The sequence below is a fragment of the Vigna unguiculata genome, chromosome 9 (genome assembly GCF_004118075.2).
Source record: "Vigna unguiculata cultivar IT97K-499-35 chromosome 9, ASM411807v1, whole genome shotgun sequence".
Classification (NCBI taxonomy): domain Eukaryota; kingdom Viridiplantae; phylum Streptophyta; class Magnoliopsida; order Fabales; family Fabaceae; genus Vigna; species Vigna unguiculata.
In genome coordinates this window covers 8,555,130-8,567,359 of record NC_040287.1, presented here as the reverse complement: position 1 = coordinate 8,567,359, position 12,230 = coordinate 8,555,130, and the positions used below count along the sequence as shown (strand labels likewise).

Genomic DNA, 12,230 nt, shown 5'->3' with positions numbered 1-12,230 from the left:
GACAAGTCAAGCAGGAAGATATGAACCGAGCTACATCATGCTTCATTCTTGACCACCAAAAGGATTCTTTCAAGTCATGGTACATCTTACTCATGCCGGGGTGCATGCTAAGGCGGTTCTTGTGCCCTTCTTCAAGAATGATACGCTTCAACTCTGGGTTCTCTGGTATGCAAACTTGGTTCTTAAATCTTAGTACCCCATCTACTCCCATCACAAAGTCTTTAGTTTTTTCAGACCCGAGCAAATTCCCTGTTTTCTGTATTTTAGAATCTGACAACTGTTTTTCTTTTACTAACTCAAGAAAATCACTAGTTATAGTCAAGTGTCTACATCTAACGACTTCCTTCCCCAATGACACATGTAACTGCATGTCTCTAAATTTCTCCATCAACTCACCCTCCTTTATCATCATAGTAGAAGTATGCATTCTTTTCATGCTTAACGCATCAGCCACCACATTGGCTTTCCCTGGATGATAAAGCAATTCAAAGTCATAGTCTTTTAAGAATTCCATCCATCGTTGTTGCTGCATATTCAACTCTTTCTGGTCGAATAGATACTTCAAACTCTTGTGGTCACTAAAGACTTGGAACTTTGCACCGTACAGGAAGTGTCACCAAGTCTTTAAAGCAAACACCACTCCTGCTAACTCTAAGTCATGAGTAGGATAATTTTTCTCATGAACCTTCAACTGCTTAGAAGCATAGGCCACTACTTTCTTCTCTTGCATTAGCACGCATCCCAATCCTTGAAGAGAAGCATCACAAAATACTTCAAAGGATTTATTGGTGTCTGGAATTATTAGCATTGAGGCGCTTGTCAACTTTTGCTTCATCATTTGAAAACTCTCCTCACAACGGTTTGTCCAAGCAAACGGTTGATCCTTGCGGGTTAGTTGTGTTAACGAGGCTACTATTTTAGAGAATCCTTCAATAAATCTCCTGTAGTAACCTGCCAACCCCACAAAGCTTCTTATCTCCATGACAGATTTCGGGCATTCCCACTGTAATACGACTTCTACTTTAGAAGGGTTCACAACAATACAAAGCATTGATATTACATGCCCTAAGAATTGAACCTCTTTCATCCAAAACTCACATTTAGACAGTTTGACATATAACTTCTTTTCTCTCAAAATACTCAAAATTGTCCTCAAATGTTTTATATGATCTTCTTGAGTCTTAGAATAGATGAAGATATCATCAATGAAGACCACCACAAACTTGTCAAGAAAAGGCCTGAAAATTCTGTTCATGAAATCCATAAACAGAGCAAGGGCGTTCGTTACACCAAAAGGCATAACTACATATTCATAATGCCCGTATCTAGATCTGAAGGTCATCTTCTGCACATCATCAAACTTGACCAGAATTTGATGATAACCCGATCTCAAATCTATTTTAGAGAAAACAACAGCCCCGTGCAACTGATCCATTAAGTTATCTATCATTGGCAATGGATATTTATTCTTGATGGTTAATTTGTTTAGTTGCCTATAGTCCACACATAGTCGGGAACTGCTGTCCTTCTTCTTCACTAGCAGCACTGGTGCTCCTCAAGATGATACACTCGGTTTGATGAACTGCTTTTTTAACAATTCCTCTATCTGCTTCTTTAATTATGCTAACTCTGCTGGAGCCATACGATAGGGAGATATTGATACTGGTCCTGCTCCAGGCACCAAATCAATAGAAAACTCTACTTCCCTCTTCGGAGGCAATCCCGGTACATCCTCGGGAAAAACATCAACAAACTCCTCTACAATCGGGATCTTGGCATACACATCTCTTTCCTCAATTGATAGCTGAGTCAGAATAAGAAAACATTGAGACCCTTCTTTAGCTTCTCTGGTAATTTGCTGTGAAGACAACAACTTCTCATCCTCAGGATTAAGAAACAACAACTTTCTCTCATTGCAATTTATAAGAATGTGGTTGGTAGATAACTAATCCATTCCTAAGATTACATCCAAGTCTTTCAAGGGTAAACACACCAGGTTTACCTTGAACCGACGTCCCTCAATCACAATGGAGCATCTAGCATATAAGGTAGATGTCTTGACTAAATCCGATGCTGGAGTGAATGCAGTCAGATCATACTGTAGCTCCTTAACTGACAAACCCAACTCTTGAACTCTAGATTTTGACACAAATGAATGTGTTGCTCCAGAATTGTATAGAACACACAGAATCATACCAGCAATCACACATGAGCCAACAATAAGATTACCTGAACTTGTGGCTTTGTCCGGTCAAAGAATATACTCTACCCGCAGCCTGGGGTCTCTCATTCCCTCGCCTCTGAGGAGTCTGTGACTGGACTGTAGGCCTTGAGACTGGGCCTCTGGATGATGGACAATCCCTGACAAAGTGTCCCTCTTTGTCGAAACCGTGGCACGTCCTCCCTCTAGCAAGTTGTGGGCAAACACTTCTCAGATGTGGTCCCCCACATTAAAAATAATGTGATTTGAACGGTTGAGGTGGTGGCTGTGTTGAGAATCTCCTAAGCCCCTGATGTGGTGGCCTAAAGTATGGCTTCTTCCTTTCTTCGCTTCTGACCTTGAGCCTAGATGGCCCTCCTACTCCTTGTGGAGATGACTGTTGAGACTCAACTTCAACCTTCAACTTCTCTATAACTCGGGCTTTCTCTACTAGTGCCGGAAATTCCTTAATGGAGAGAGGAGTTATCATAAGCTTAAGATCTCCCCTCAATCCATTCTCAAATTTTATGCACTGCCATTCTTCATCCATGCGCAAAGTGTGAAACCGGGCTAAATGTTTAAACTTCTTCGCATACTTTGACACTGACATGTTTCCTTGCAAGAGTTGCAAGAATTCTACCTCCTTTGCATATCTCACATTGTCAGGGAAAATTATGCACAAAACTTCTTCTTGGATAAATCCTATGTGATGTCCTCTCTATTGTCTTCTAACATCATCTTCATATTGGGCCACCAATGCACTGCCTCTCCAGCCAAAAGATACTCCGTATAGGCCAGTCTATTTTCTGCAGGGCACCTATTTGCATAAAAAATTCTCTCCAAGTCTTTTAGCAATTGATCCGCCTCATCTGGACTAACTTTGCCACTGAATATGGGAGGGTGATGCTGGAGAAAATCTTCTAAACTCCACTTTTGAGATCTAGGAGGAGGGACTCGTGAAGAACCAGTTGGGAATCGAGATTCTCCAAGTTGTTATAAGGCTTCTAGATGCCTTTGTTGAGTGGTTTCAGCTGCCAATCTTGCAGATTCCATTTGTTGCATAGCTAGATTATGTTGATTCACCATGTTTGCATTCTGTTGTTGCATAGCTACAACCATAGCTTCCAAAGCACTAACAAGATTGGGATTATCCGCAGTTGGTGGAGGAGGTGGAGGCCTTGGTGCCATAGCTCTGTTCACACCGAGAAAGAAACCATCAGTTCAATCCACGAGTACTATCATAACAGTTGGAACATCTACTTAAAACACACAACGGAGACTAAGCAAGCTCACACTCACAAACCCTAAAGGAACTACTGCTTTGATACCAAAATGTAACATCTCATTTAATAGCTTTTAAACTACTAAATAAAGCATTATATAGTGATAACCCAAAGTAGATAGCATGGAAGTTAAGTATAATCTTATACAGTCATCCAAAACTGAGTAATGACAATACTATATGTACAAAACCTCTAGAAGAAAGGAAAGGTAAATTCTAACCACTTACTACAAAACACACCTATCTACAGGACCTCTGGATACTACTGCTCAGTCCTACTATCAACACCACGCGAAAACTCTCCACCTGTAGTCTCCTCTGCTCACACATTTAAGTGATCATTGCAAAGAATAAAACAAAGGGTAGACAAACATAAAACACGTAGGGTAAGCTAATAATGATTTAAAGAAGGTTACATTAGAGTAAGAGCATAATAACAATCAATTATCACACATTCACACAGGAACATTCTAATACTCACACGTCGTTCAACTCTAGACTCAATTATCTGGATATATGTAATTAATATCGGACCTCTTGGTGCCTTGCACCGGTGTATGATTCCCAAACTCTGCAGAGTTTGGCCTCAAGGGGTTATCACCCAATCATCACACCAGGTAAGTCTCCTTCGCGCCAAAGACTTGATCGAGTCCAGTGGCTAAGCCCTCCTGCTACTCCTCACGACATAACTCATTATACTCTATATGAGCCTTAATGGTTATTGGAGCGTTAGGATACCAACTAAAACTGAGTCCTTATGTCTTTGCATACCCTACCTCATCCACACTTAGAATTTCTCCATGAAATTCCTCCATAATTCACATACAATAGGTCCATATTCACCCAATCTCACTCAAAGTATACCAAGACAGTCAAAATAATCCATTTCAGATCAATTAATGCAATGAAACACATCAAAACAGCAAACACATGAAATCTGGCAGCCAATGCTCAACCTAAGATTCCAACGCTCAGCCTCAGCATTAAAATTTCGTTCCAAACCTGCAGGGGTCCCAACGCTAGGGCACCGCTCGGCTGGCGCTCAACGCTGATCCTCTCGCATTTTTCAAGGCTCAGCCTTGAATTCTGAGGCTCAGCCTTACACCAGAAAACAACACAAATTCTGGTTTTTCGTTGGGAGATGTTTCACTTGATTTCATGACCCAAATTGGCACCTCCATGGCAGTGTTGTCTAGTTTTCAAAATGGTTTTCAAGCAAAGTGAGATGATACCAATTAGAGCCATGATTCAAGTGTTCATTTTCCAATTCAACCTCAATTCACACAATGCAATCACAATTTCACTTATACCAAACATCAAACAATTCACATTCCATCACACTTCAAATAATCAATTTTAATTACACACAATTACATTCATTGTATCCTCTAATTAAATTCAATTATCAGCTTCTCTTACTTGATTAACTCGCACAATCTACTGCCAAAAACCTAAAATCCATTTTCTATTGTCGATGCTCACAAATCAACCTAAAAATTATCATAAACATGATTAGAGAACATCATTAGAGCCACTTATCGACAAAGAATTTTTACAAGATATGCAAACCTCACATGCGATACAGATTACAACACATGTAGGGTTTTCAAGAAAAGAACGAGAAAATAGCAGAATTATAACTTACTCAATTCAAGGTTCTGATCAGACAGATTTGGAGATCTCGCCGCAGTGATCACTCTGGCGGTCTCTAATTTAAAAAAGGATGAGAGAATGGTAAGATATTTTAGAGAGAAGTCAGAGAGAATTTAGAGGACAGAGTTTTAGAGAGATAGTGTTTTCTAAATAATGAAATCCTTTTATGAAATTTTTATTTATATATAAGCGGTTTATTATAATAATAATAATAATAATAATAATAATAATAGGATCTCATTATTTTAAACATAGTCACTCTTTTAATGTGATTTTCTAGGTTCTCATAGTATGGATCTTAAAAAATGACACCTAATTTTTGCGGTCATATAAAGATGCTACTGTCCTATATTCAAAGTAGATGGATATTTAATATTTTTCCCCACCAAAATTAAAATACTTTTTATTTTACAAAATAATATGAAATTTATTATTGATAACATAAAATATTAAAAAAATGTATGAGATTATCTTATTTATAAGAAAATTATTAAATATATTAATTAATCATATGTTACAACCGCTAACTGTGAGTCAGTTCTATTATCTGGTATTGATACCACTGTCACACCATATGTGTCTTTATCTTATGTTTACTACATACCTGGTCTTGCTACGAATATTATTTATTTGGGAAAATTTGTGATTTTGGATATAATATGTATTTCACTCCATTTGAATGTTTTGTACGCGACCCATATCTCAAAAGGTTATTGAGATAGGTCGTAGACAAGGTGGACTCTATGTCTTGAATCAATTCAAGGAGTCAATAGTTGCACCTTGTAGTGTGGATTTATCTTCGTTTTGTTTGTCTTCTTCTTCTTCAGCTTTTTTATTTGTGGCATTCTCGTTTGGTTCATGTTTTTGCATCTCCTTTAAAAATTTTAGTGCTATGAGAGTCTTGGGTACTTTGGATAGTCATGATATTACTGATTGTAGTGGTTGTAAACTAACAAAATTTTCTGCTTTACCATTTTATAAAAATATATATTCTTCCCTTTCTCCTTTTGATCTTGTACATTATGATGTGTGAGGACCTTCTCCTGTATCCACCAAAGGGGTTCTAGATATTATGTCTCTTTTATTGACGATTTTACTCATTTTACTTGAATCTATCTTATGAAATGTCGGTCTGATTTTCTTATAACTTTAAAAAATTTTAATGCTTTTGTAAAGACCTAATACTCTACTACCATAAAAACCTTTCACTGCGACTTGGGGTGAATACATTTCTAATGATTTTACCACTTTAGTTGCCTCTAATGGAACTATACATTAAACCTCTTGCGTTGACACTCCTCAATAAAATGACATTGTTTAAAGAAAACATCATCATCTTGTTCAGACTACAAGATCATCCTTGTTATTTGTCGATGTTCTAAGTCTCCTCTAGGGGAAGTTATTCTTACAACAACTCATGTTGTGAATTGGATCCCGATTTAACATAATTCTGGTATGTCTCTTTTCGAAAAATTGTAGGGTCATGCACTAATTACTCTACTTTATGTGCTTTTGGATGTACCTTCTTTGTTCTAAAATCAAATGTTGAACGTACTAAATTATCAGCTATGTTTGCTTTGTATGTTTTTTTGGGATATGGTCTTGGTCAAAAGGGATATCATTGCTTTGATCTAGCTAGTAAAAAAGTGTATGTCTCACATCAGGTTATGTTTTTAGAACATATTCCATTCTTTTCTATTCCAACTATCTCATTATTTGACTAATCTGATGCTATTAAAATTGATCCTTTTGATATTGATGACACTACACCTACTTCCATACGAACTACAAAACCTGTCTTAGCATCAATTACGTATATCGCATTAGAGGTTGTACCTATTGATTCCCTTACTATGCATGTTCAATCATCTATTGAGGTTGTGGTATCTTTGCAACATGTTTGACCTAGTTGTAATCGTAAGTCTACTAAACTACCATATTTTATTTATTCCTCTTATTCTGGTTCATTTGCTACTTTTATTGTGTCTATTCATCATCTTCATGAGCCTTTATCTTATATAAATGTTGTTTGTGATCCACTTTGGTAGAATGCTATGACTAAGGAACTTATTGCTCTACATCAGACTTATAGTCCCATTACCACCAGGAAAACGACCTATTGGATCTTGTTAGGTATACATAATCAAGATAAAATTAAATGGCTCAATTGAAATGTATAAAGCTAGACTTTTTGCTAAAAGGATATACACAAGAGTATGACATGGATTATGAGGAAACATTTGCTCCTGTGACAAATATGACTATTGTTTGTACCTTGATTGTTGTCACTTCTATTTTTCAATGGAAGATTTTTCAAATGGATGTAAAGAATGCCTTTTTGAATGAAGATATACATGAGGAAGTCTACATGATTCCACCACTAAGTGTCTCTCACAAATCTGATGAAGTTTGCAAACTTAAAAAAGTCCTTTATGATCTTAAATAAGCACCTCGTGCTTGGTTTCAGAAACTATCTACAATAATTGTCTCTTTTGATTTTGTTGCTAGTCAACATGATTATGCATTATTTGTCAAAAAAACCAATGGAGGATGTATTTTGCTATCCTTATATGTTGATAATATGATTATTACTGGTGATGATTTTGATGGAACTATTGTTGGGAGTCTGATTTATCTTACTGTGACTCGTCCAAACATTGCACATGTTGTTCATGTTGTTAGTCAGTTTGTTTCAGCTTCCATAACATTTCATTGGAATGTTGTTCTTCGTATTCTTAGGTATCTTTGGGGCACTCAATCTCAGCCTCTTTTGCTTTTTTCTACGTCGTCTTAGACTTGCATGTCTATTGTGATGTAGATTGGAACAATATCTTAATGATTGGAAATCCACTACTAGGTAGTGTATTTCTCTTGGTGGTTTACTTATATCATAGAAGAGTAAGGAAAAAGATGTTATATCTCGATCGTTGTTTTCTACATTCTAAACAATCATATATGTGAAGTTGTTAGTAGAACTCTCAAATTTAGAAAATTTTCATGGATATTCATTGGCCCTTATAAATTATTAAGCAAATTGGTTTTAGTGTTTACCAAGTTACTTTACCTTAAAACTTTTCAAATATTTATAACGTGTGTTTCATGTATCTTAATTTCATGACCTTTTTCATGTTATATAATATGCAACTTGAGAATTGAAAAGTTATATGAAAGAAATGTATCACAATCCTTAAAAAAAATGAAAAGTAATATAACATCTTACTTTTAAAAGTAAATTGATTATTTATTACATACTTACTTTAATTATAAAAATTAGAATGAAATTACGGTAACATCTCATTTTTAGTAGCTTAAAGTTGAATAGAATACTTCATTATAGTATTCAAAATAGGTAATCCAGTATATAAAATATAGTAATACAGTCTTACAAATATGATTATAAAACTATAACATTATACACTCAAACTAAACAAACAAACTTTATACAAAAACTAACCAACATTATAGCTCATTGAGACCTTCCACAACTCTAACTGATGACTCCTCATCCTCCAAAGGTACCTCTGAACCTGCAACTTGATATGCTCCAATCGAATATATGGTCATCGCAAAAAAAAAAAAGAAAACAATACAAGAAAACACAAGGCACACACAAAAAGGTAAACTAGTAGTTATATTTTTTTTCTCATAATAGTGACTATTTTTGTAACCAATAATTTTTTATTTTATAAATTGGTATCTAAATTGATCATTATAGTGTCTAACAACTTTTGATCACTAAAATTAGTTGTTAATGAGATATTTTTTTGTAATATTTATGTATCTCAACTTCGTGACATTCCTTTTTAAATGTGTTATAAAATTGGTCTAATCATAAAAGTCGAAAAGACGAGGAAGAAAGATTATAAGTTAAACTTCTCATTAACATTTAATAGATATAAAGTTAGTTTAAAAAATTTTGAGAAGGAAGAATATCACAGATTGTGAGTTCAACTTTTTCATAAAAAAACTAATAAATTAAAACTTGATATTTTATCTTTTAATATTTAACAATTATAAATTAACCGATGATGCTTATAACAAAATATAATAAAATAAAATAAAAATAGTATTTATAAAATATTGCAAATAGTGAATTATTGAAATAAAGATATTAATAATATTTATATAATAAATAAAAGAAAATATCTTTAGAATCTTCTTGTTCATATCAATATATTTTTATTTGCTTTTAAATATTTGATTGTTACAAATAAAAGTTATAAAAGTGTAATTAACATGATTGGTATATGAGATTATGATATATAAGGTACAAATCTTAATAGTTATAGACAAACATGCATGATAATATAGTTATTATGTTTTAAAAAGATATTATAACTTTTTGTAAACTATTAATATATAATAATAATGTGTTTATAAACTAATCAAATGTTTGAAATACTCAATATATATAATAATGTATGTATAAATTAATAAGTTGAAAATAACCTAATCACTACAATCCAATCAATCTAATTATTTTCTTTTCAACAATATGGATTCAATAAATAACTTGGATTTACTACACTAGTGTTGAGTTTAATTCTTAAATCACTTATACTTTTTAGTAAGTGAAATAATTTTAACAATATGTGTTTAGAAACAAGTTGTATTAAATTTAATCTAATTTCGGATCACAATTCATATCAAATGACACAGTAACTTATCCTAGCTGTAATTTTTTATTTTATTAAAGAGAGTCTCGCAAGCGACATGATTGAGACAACTCAAGTGGCAGCGATGCAGATGCAGGCGCTGTTTATATTCGGTGATAATTATCCTTAATAAATGCAAAGGATAAAGGTGATGTGGATAATGTTCACGATCCGGTCAAAAGAAACACCATGAAATGGAAACGGATAAAGTTACTATAATGTATTATGAAATGAAGGTATCGTTCACTTTACCTTTTACTCACAATGTCATCTAGAAAAGACCCCACCAACTACGTTCATTTCAATGTTATATAAGATAGAAAACACTACATCTAATCTCTCTCATGAGCTCATCAAAACATTCACAAGAAAGTAACATTTTTTTGTCTCTTTGAGGCTCGTTCTTTTTAGCTTTTATCCATTGATTACCAGGAGATACCTTTTGTGGTTTTTAATTTTGAGGCTTGACATTCTTAGCGTTTTATCAAAGTTTGCAAAGCTGAAATTTTTACTTCACAATTTCATCGTTTTTATCGCATAAAAGAACAACATTTGGGTTTGTCTACTTTGGTTTTGGTTCTTAAAGCTGAAACTAGTACTGCCGAATACACTAATTTCATCTCATGATCTGTGAGTTGAGGAACAAGATCCCTTCTTTCTGAGTTCATACTAATCATGGCACGATCCTTTAAGAGTGTTTTCTGTGTTCCTGAACTGAACGAGAACATGCTTGGCTCCAAAACCAAAGGAGCTTTGGTGCCTTGTTCTTCGACCAAAGTAAAATCAAAGGGTTGTTCTGTTTTGAATAATGTCTTCATGGGAGAATCTGTTGCCCTAGATGAAAAAGGTTTAGGGTATTTCAGTTCAAAAGCCTCTAGCAGTGTTCCTGTTCATGTATGTTTTCTGGGTATCTAAGCCTTTTACTTCCTAATACTTTATTACTTTATTTTTTATCTATTTGCATTTTTTATTAGGCACAAGCAACAATTAGTGTTAGCAAGAGTTTGAAGTGGTGGGAAAAGAATCTAAAGCCTAACATGATTGAGATCCATTCAGCACAAGAATTAGTTCATTCTTTGCTCAACGCTGGTGATTCATTGGTTGTGGTTGACTTCTATTCACCTGGTTGTGGAGGTTGCAGAGCCCTTGATTCAAAGGTATGTATGTGTCTTTTTTTTCTTTTCTTTTTTTTTCTGGTTACAACATTATTTGACATGGTTTCATGTGACCAGATCTGTCAAATAGCTGGATTGCACCCAAATGCAATATTTCTGAGAGTCAATTACGATGAACTGAAAAACATGTGTCACGGTTTGCGCATTCACGTGTTACCTTTCTTCAGATTCTACAGAGGTGTGGAGGGTCGAGTTTGTAGCTTTAGCTGTACCAATGCAACTGTAAGAATTTTATTTTATTTATACTGTTCACATCATGTGCAATTTTTTTCCTTTATTTTTTTTGTCTTTTCTTAAATTTTGACTCTATTCTATGTGTATGTTATGATTATATTCCAGATCAAGAAATTCAAAGATGCCATGGCAAAACATAGTAATGAAAGGTGTAGTTTTGGTCCAGCTAAAGGTTTGGAAGAATCTGAGTTGAGAATTTTGGCCTCGATGGGTGAAATATCGAATGATTCCTCGGTGATAGTATATCCTAAACAAGAGAAAATGAAAAATTTGGTTAATGATTTTTCTGGGATTTGGAACATGGCTAGTAACAGCAGGGGAGTTATGAAGGACACTGTGTTCTGAATTTATTTTGAAACTACCAAATAGAACATTTATTTATTTATTTATTATGTTAAGAATTTATTTTGAAACTACCAAATAGAGCATTTATTTATTTATTTTGCCTTGTTTTGGGATGAAGATCTTAGTTAAGTAAAACAGCTTCATACCATTTTTTTTTTCTAGGATGTTTACTGATTTTTATTTGTTCTGTAAATTATTTTCTTTAGTGTGTGGGGAGGGCTCCTAAGCCCCTGCAATTTTAAGTGTACTGGGATAATTTCAGAGTCCTCTCATTTTTTTTTCTATTTTCTTTTTTTTTTTGGTCCCAAAATCATCTTAAAATGGGTGATTTATAGGATCTTCATGGTTGTTCACTACAATTCCTTGTTCACATGTTAAGTTTTATAGAAAGGTGATAAAGTTTTGGAAATTAAAATGCTACATCAGTTATGAATTTGGCTTTTGTTAAAAGTCATAATCAGTAGATCCTTCTTCCTCATGTAGTTTCTCAAATCAGTAATATACTCTTAGCTTCAAGTTTCTGCATTTATATAGTTCAAAAATGAATGAAAGGAAAAAAGTACTTCAAGAGAATTTGATAGTTGACAGAAAAAATGTAGAAGAAATAAATAAATAAATTCTGTAAGAGTTATTTTTATATTATGCTATTTGTTATTTTTGTATAATGAAAAAAATTTATTTAATTT

At 34.0% G+C, this 12,230-nt stretch overlaps 2 protein-coding genes across 2 annotated transcripts; one reads left to right on the top strand and one right to left on the bottom strand.

The window, feature by feature from the left end:
• Positions 1 to 1,618: 1,618 nt before the first annotated feature.
• On the bottom strand, positions 1,619 to 2,810 carry LOC114163409. Its single transcript, XM_028047728.1, has 4 exons — positions 2,473 to 2,810; positions 2,230 to 2,406; positions 2,003 to 2,135; positions 1,619 to 1,858 (listed from the first exon to the last, which is right to left on the bottom strand). Exons 1-4 carry the CDS (start codon positions 2,808 to 2,810, stop codon positions 1,619 to 1,621), a joined length of 888 nt encoding a protein of 295 aa, XP_027903529.1.
• Positions 2,811 to 10,087: 7,277 nt separating this feature from the next.
• On the top strand, positions 10,088 to 12,007 carry LOC114162460 (thioredoxin-like 1-2, chloroplastic). Its single transcript, XM_028046363.1, has 4 exons — positions 10,088 to 10,684; positions 10,765 to 10,947; positions 11,023 to 11,187; positions 11,305 to 12,007. The coding sequence occupies exons 1-4, from the start codon at positions 10,466 to 10,468 to the stop codon at positions 11,542 to 11,544; spliced, it is 807 nt and encodes a 268-aa protein (XP_027902164.1). The 5' UTR covers positions 10,088 to 10,465; the 3' UTR covers positions 11,545 to 12,007.
• The last annotated feature ends 223 nt before the right edge of the window (positions 12,008 to 12,230 follow it).

Bases quoted from the DNA above. Each gene is read 5' to 3' on its own strand.
- LOC114162460 (XM_028046363.1), top strand. From the start codon at position 10,466: ATGGCACGATCCTTTAAGAGTGTTTTCTGTGTTCCTGAACTGAACGAG. The intron at 10,685-10,764 runs GTATGTTTTCTG...ATTTTTTATTAG, and splicing joins CTAGCAGTGTTCCTGTTCAT to GCACAAGCAACAATTAGTGT. The intron at 11,188-11,304 runs GTAAGAATTTTA...ATTATATTCCAG, and splicing joins TTAGCTGTACCAATGCAACT to ATCAAGAAATTCAAAGATGC.
- LOC114163409 (XM_028047728.1), bottom strand. From the start codon at position 2,810: ATGTCAGTGTCAAAGTATGCGAAGAAGTTTAAACATTTAGCCCGGTTT. The intron at 2,407-2,472 runs GTTCAAATCACA...ACAACTTGCTAG, and splicing joins ACACAGCCACCACCTCAACC to AGGGAGGACGTGCCACGGTT. The intron at 1,859-2,002 runs GTAAACCTGGTG...TTGTCTTCACAG, and splicing joins TTGAGGGACGTCGGTTCAAG to CAAATTACCAGAGAAGCTAA.